The sequence below is a fragment of the Chrysochloris asiatica genome, unplaced genomic scaffold (assembly GCF_000296735.1).
Source record: "Chrysochloris asiatica unplaced genomic scaffold, ChrAsi1.0 scaffold00037, whole genome shotgun sequence".
Classification (NCBI taxonomy): domain Eukaryota; kingdom Metazoa; phylum Chordata; class Mammalia; order Afrosoricida; family Chrysochloridae; genus Chrysochloris; species Chrysochloris asiatica.
In genome coordinates, this window is record NW_006408555.1 from 11858642 (window position 1) to 11865217 (window position 6576).

A 6576-nucleotide genomic window follows, 5' to 3' on the forward strand; every position below is an offset into this window, starting at 1 on the left:
GAATCTGAACCGACTCAAAGGCACTTTTAACAACTACCACACCAGGAGTGTCAGCAGCTTCAACAAATCAGAGGGGCGGGGGGCGGGGAGAGCAAATCCGAGAAAGGGGAACGGGCTAACAAGCGATTATTGTTATAACTGAACAGTTTGAGCATCTGACTGAAAGCTATTGGATTCTACAGCACCAAGAAATCTCCCACTTAAGAAACTGTCATCGATCAAATATACATTAAACTTTGAAGAGAAACATTTTCAGGTAGCCTAAGCTTGCTTTTCTGTATTGAAGAAATATAGAACCATTTGCTTGCTTAAAACAGGCTGTGTCTACACAGCTGAGAGACACTGAGAAAGAGAGAGAGGAGAGAGATTCACAAGCTCATTTTAGCAGAAGCCCTGTTAAAGATGTGCACATGATCCAATCTGATCAGATCATTATTTTCCGCTACCTTTCATCCCTCGAATGGCAAAATCACAATGAAAAGTAGCAAAGTCTGCTAGACTCCTATGGACTCTGACTCCCATGTTACAATTTTGGCTTCATCTTGGAGACCATCAGCCTGCCAATCATGACTCATCTGCTTGGGTGGCACATTTGAGAAAGGCTTACTAAGGGATGATAAACTCACAGATGTATCTTTTGCTGCTACGACAGACCTCATCACTCCATTTGCCCTGAGCTGACTGGGAGAATAGGACACAGTTTTCCCGTTTGCCACCACTAGGCTGTGCACGATCCCAGTTCAGGAAGGAGATGGAAACTCCATTGACATCGACAAACTTGCCTTCGGTGACCATGTCATTGATGCCCAACCAGAAGTCATTGATGCCTGGCAGGCTCTTCTTACCATAGTCTCGGAGGGCATTGATTTCCTCCGAGTTTCTGGGGATAACCAGGGTACCTCCCTTGGAGATACAGTCTTCATTGGCTTCATGGTAATGCTTCAAGCCCTCTGAGGCCAGGTAGCATTTCTTTTGCACTTTTGTGCCTCGGAGACAGACTGTGAAGAGGTGAAATTGACATAGTAAGATGCTTTTTGAATAGAAAAGGCCTAAGGCTGGACCTGGCAGATATCAATCAATATTGGCAGCATGAATGATGTGTGATGGCCACAATAAACTGACATTAACTAAAGATGTTGTATGTGCCAGGCCCGGTGCCGTGCAATTGACAGAAATGAGTTCCTACAAGATTCACAGCAACTCAGTGAAGGGGTATTTTACTGCCTCTCTTTTCATGTATCAGGATATTGAAGTTCAAGAATTGGTTAGCTGTAGCATTTTAGCACAAAACAATATAACATGCAAAGAGCTCTGTTAGTGCAGTGGTTAAGAATCAGGCTGCTAATCTCAAAGTCAGCTGTTCAAAACTACCAGCTATTCTGTGGGAGAAAGATGAGGCTTTCTGCTCCTGTAAACATTTACAGCCTCAGAAATCCTATACAGGGTTGCTATAAGTCAGAACTGACTCCATAGCACATAACCACTACCACCAATGTAACTTACAAAGAACTAAGAAGAACCCAGGACTGTCTGATCTATTTGTCTCATGTTACTTAAACATACTCAGGCTTGCTAGTTTGTGTAGCTGTTTTATGTACTAACTTTCTCTGTGATTTTGAAACTGCATGAGTTTCCAATTATTATTACCATTTTTTAAATGTAGAAGTTTGACTCTGCAAGCCAGATCATTGAAGCTTTGGTAGTAATTGCTTAGATAGTTGTTGTTGAGCTGTTTCTGACTTATAGTGACCCTGTATAGGATTTCCATGGAGCAGGCGGCTGGTTGGGTTTGAACCACTGATCTTGTGGATCAAACTGACCTTGTGGTCCAGTGCTTTATCCCACAGAGCCACACCAGAACTCCTTGCTTAGATTGTATTGTTAAGTGCCATCAAGTTACTTCTGACTCACATTGACCTTGTATAGCGTTTCCGAGGAGTGCCTGGTGAATTTGTGGTTTAGACTGACCTTGTGGTCCAGTTCTTTATCCCACAGAGCCACACCAGAACTTCTTGCTGAGATTATCCAGAATAAATTAAACTTAAGGACAATTGTAGGCCATACTATTACAAACAATAAGAACTGAACTGTGAACCACAAGGTCCACAGTTCAAACCTGCTAAACACCCTGTGCAAGAAAGAGAAGACTTTCTGCTCCCACAAAGATTTAAATCCTCAGAAATCCTATGCAGGGCTGCTATGAGTCAGAACCGACTCGATGGCACTTAACAACAACTACAAATTGGGGAATAGAAGTAAGTCCTTGTTGCTGGAGGGGGGAGTCGAAATAATTGATGTGCTCGACTGCTTACTAAAAGGTTAGCATATGAGTCCTTCCAGAGACACCTCAAAAGTAAAGCCTGATGATCTAAAAAAGCAGTCTTGAGCATTTCCACGCTGACACATACTCCAAAAGTTGGAGTCATTTTTTTTTAATTGGAAAATCAGGTTCCAGAGCCATAATGCCTGGATTTGAGTCCCATATCTGCCACTTCTGGTGTAAACATTGGACAAATTAACACTTCTGTGTCTCAGTTTCCTAGGGATAATCATAATACACCTATTTCAAAAGTGTCCCCAGGATTAACATACTCATGTGTATGAAGTATTTTTAGTGCTCAGTTGTGGGTAAAGGGTTAGCAAAACCCATGCCCCCTCTTTGTAAGCACTTGACCTTCTGCTCCTCTTGATAAAAGAGGCCTGTTGTAGCTCTGTAGGATCAGCTTTGGACTACAAACCACAAGGTTGACAGTTCAAAGTCACCAGCTGCTCCTTGGAAACCCTATATAGGGTCATTATGAGTCAGAGGTGACAGGACGGGACGGCATTCAGCAACAACAACATCACCTGTGTTACTAGGCAGTGTTGCTAAGGTAAAGGTGGTTCCTGATTAGCAATGCATATCTGGCCTGGGAGTTGCAAGTATGTGACAGCAAGCAGAACTTGAGGCTCCCCTGAAGTCATTGAGTCTTGTAGCTGGGTAGTTCTAGGCAGGAATCCTGGAAGCTTCGTGTTTCCAGTTTGTATAAGAAAGGGACTGGATACTGTGGGATTTGTAAGCCAGGTGGTTCCTCAATCCCTCTAGTGGGAATCTCATATCCTCCCTCCTGGGTAGTAACAGCCCTGGCTGTACAGGCTCCTGGGAACTCTAAACCCGAACAATCAAACCCAGTCCATCAAGTGGGTTGTGAATCAACAAACCTATGGGAAACCCTATAGAACTTCTCTACACGGTTTTCTAGGCTGTGATATTATGGAAGACGCACAGGCAGAATGCTCCTTAGAAGCTAGAATGGTAAGATTTCATCTCTCATACTTCGGACATGTCCCTGTAGGGACCAGTGCCTAGAGAAGGACATTATGCTCGGTACAGTGGAGGGTCAGTGAAAAAAAGGAAGACCCCAAATGAGGTGGATTGACAAAGTGGTAGCAGCGAGTCAAACATAACAACAGTTCTGAAGATGACGCAAGACCACCCAGTGTTTCGTTCCATTGTGCATTGTGTTACTATGAATCGGAACTCACTTGATGGTACCTAACAGCAATCTTTATGGAAACAGACTGAGGGTTTGGAATGCTGATCTTTCAATTAGAAGCCAAGTGCTTACCCATTGCACTACTGAGATTTCTTCTGGGATCTCCGCTGTCATGGAAAAGGGATACTTGTTCTCTTAGTAAGCTGTGGTTCTAACCAACGTCCTTTCTAGATGCTCTGGGGATGAGTGGGGCCCAAGTGAGTCTGTGGTCCTGTGCTTACTGAACTTTAGCAAATCTCCCAGTGTACACTCAGTAAACACCCCCAAATGTGCATGATTTTAGCCAGTTAATAATTGCTTTAATTCTGTTTATACATAAGTTTTAAGAAGTTTCCTTGAAATGACTATTTTTATTCCATAGCCACCCAAACAGCAAACCAAACACCAGATTCACCGTCATCAAGTCAATCCCAACTCATAGGACCCTGTAGGGGGTTCCCAAGACTATAAATCTTTACATGATGCCCAGACCGCTTCATTTTTTCATTGCAGAGCAGCTGCTGGGTTGGAACCACCGACTTCGAGGTTCATAGTTCAACACTTAACCCACAGCATCACCAGGGCTCCTAACGCATCCACAGACTAACTGGAAATTAGGAGATCTGAGGAGCAAATCAAACTGATTTCACAAAATGCTTGTCTTCCCAATTTTTTAGTCCTATAGCCAGCCAGGAGCTCTGGTAGCGTAGTGGTTACGAATCAGACTGTGAACTGCAAGGTCAGCAATTCAAAACTACCAGCTGCTCCATGGGAGAAAGATGAGGTTTTCTGCTCCTGTAAGGATTTACAGCCTCGGAAACCCTGTTCAGGGTATCTATGAGTCAGAACTCACTCCATGGCACATAACAACAACAACAACAACAGCCAGCTCCTAGAGTCTCCCTGGACCCATTGCTGGCTGGTCCAGGCATCTTTCAGACACTGACACCCAGAGCATGCTCTGTGTTTTGAGCAGCTGGTACTCTCCATTTCTGTTCCTCTCTCTGATGGGACAAGGCATGAGCAAGGTACTGTCTCACCTACCTGTCTGCAGCGCCTGCATTTCCTTCAAAGCATTGACTTCTTTCCAGAGCTTTTCCACTTGAGTCTTCAGGTCTCCATCCTTCTCTGGCGTGGGGTAGGAGGAAATGAAAAGCATCCAGTTAAAATGAAATGAAATCTTACAATGAAGGCTTAGAACCCAGAATCCAAGGCGAAGGGGTTTTGATGAAACCAAGTCCATTTGTATATGAAAAACAATGTAGGAGAATACTGGGACAAGAAGCGTTATCAGACTTTGGTGGTATTAGAACATTTGATGTTCCTGTGAGATGGAGTGTCTATAGCTCTATTCCAATGTTGTGGGCCTCACCTTCTGTCATTAGGTTCCAGCCTCTGCCTTGCAGACTCATCCTAGAGCAGGCTGTGTTACTGTAGGACCCTTTACCCTGCTTCCTTCCAGGCACTCCTTTCCCCCAGCTCTTGCCACGACCCTCTCCTTCTGAGGACATGGTGTAAGTATCTCCTCTGAGAAGACTTTCTCATCACCTCTCTATATCAACATCTCGCCCATGAATTTCTTTAAATCTTGCTTCTTTTTCATCAGAGCCCCCTCTCTAATCTCTAACGATTTGACTTTATTTTCTGTGTGTTGTTTGTAACCTGTGGTACCCCTGATGGTAAACATATGCTTGACACATAATGTTATTGTTATTTAGTGCTGTAGAGTCAGTTTTGACTCATAGCAACCCTGTATGGGGCTTCTGAGAAGTGGCTGATAAGTTTGAGCCACTGACCTTGCAGTTCAGACTGACCTTATGGTCCAGTGCTTGTCCTACAATGCCACACCAGGACTCCTGGCACATAATGGTGGCGGTGGTGGTATGCCATGGAGTTGGTTCCGACTCATAGTAACCTTGTACAGGGGTTTCCAAGGCTGTAAATCTTTATAGGAGCAAAAAGCCTTAACCTTCTCCAGCAGAATGACTGATAGTTTTGAACTGCTGACCTTGAGTTTAGCAGCCCAACTCACAACCACTACACTACCAGAGCTTCTTTGGCACATAATAGGTGTTGTTAATATTTGTCAAATGAATAAGCACTTCATGGTGTGCAAAATGCTTCTGTTTTCTTTTCTCTTCAAAGATAGCTGTCTTGTTGTTATTAAGTGTCATTGAGTCAGTTCCAACTCACAGTGACCTTGTGTAGGGTTTCCAAGGAGCAGCTGGTAGGTTTGAATGCCGAACTTGTGGTTAGCAGTCCAGTGCTTATCCTACAGCACCACCCAGAGCTTCAAAGATAGATATGAAGGGAGGAAACTGAGAGCCCCATTGAAGGAGGAGGATGAACACGATGAGCTAAAGGATTTGGCAGATAAATAGCAGAACTGAAGACTGATGTGGGTCTTCAGTTCCTCTGTCCCCCAAACCCTTCACAGCTGACATTCAAGACTAAATAGGTTGCTCATCTCTAATATATATGGAGTCTTGCTGGCGCTGTAGTAGGATAAACACTAGACTGCTAACTTCAAGGTCGGCAGTTCAAACCCACCAGCTGCTCCTCAGAAACCCTATACAGGGTCACTATGAGTCAGAACTGACTTGACAGCACTTAACAACGGTAGCAAGCAGGGTTCACCCCTCTCCATGAAGAAGCATAGAGACAAAAGGGAAAGGCAGTGATTTTTAAGGACCAAGTACAAATATATCTCTGTTTTTGTTGTTAAGTGCCGAGAAGTTGGTTCCCACTCATAGTAAGCTTATATAGGGTTTCTGAGGAGTGCCAGGTGGGTTTGAACCATCAACTTTGTGGTTAGCATTCTAGTAGTTCTTCTACAGTGCCACACCAGGACTCCGTATTTGTATCTGTTATTATTGTGTGCTGTTGAGTCAGTTCTAACTCATGATGATCCTATTAAGGTTTCCAAGGAGAGGCTGGTGGGTTTAACTGCCAACCTCATGGTTAGCAGTTCAGTGCTTATACAAGACTGCCACACCAAGTCTCCATTTCTATATTGCTGCCGTTGCTGTTAAGTGCCGTGGAATAGGATCCAACTCATAGT

General features: G+C 43.9%; 1 protein-coding gene across 1 annotated transcript in view; it reads right to left on the reverse strand.

The window, feature by feature from the left end:
- Nucleotides 1-606: 606 nt before the first annotated feature.
- The window catches only part of CLEC3A (C-type lectin domain family 3, member A), a 13935-nt gene continuing 7965 nt past the window's right edge, over nt 607-6576 (reverse strand). Inside the window, exons 2-3 of the mRNA XM_006860148.1 lie at nt 4560-4643; nt 607-998 (exon numbers count right to left, since the gene is read on the reverse strand). Coding sequence (XP_006860210.1) covers nt 607-998; nt 4560-4643 — 476 coding nt within the window. The remainder of the gene's footprint in view (nt 999-4559; nt 4644-6576) is intronic.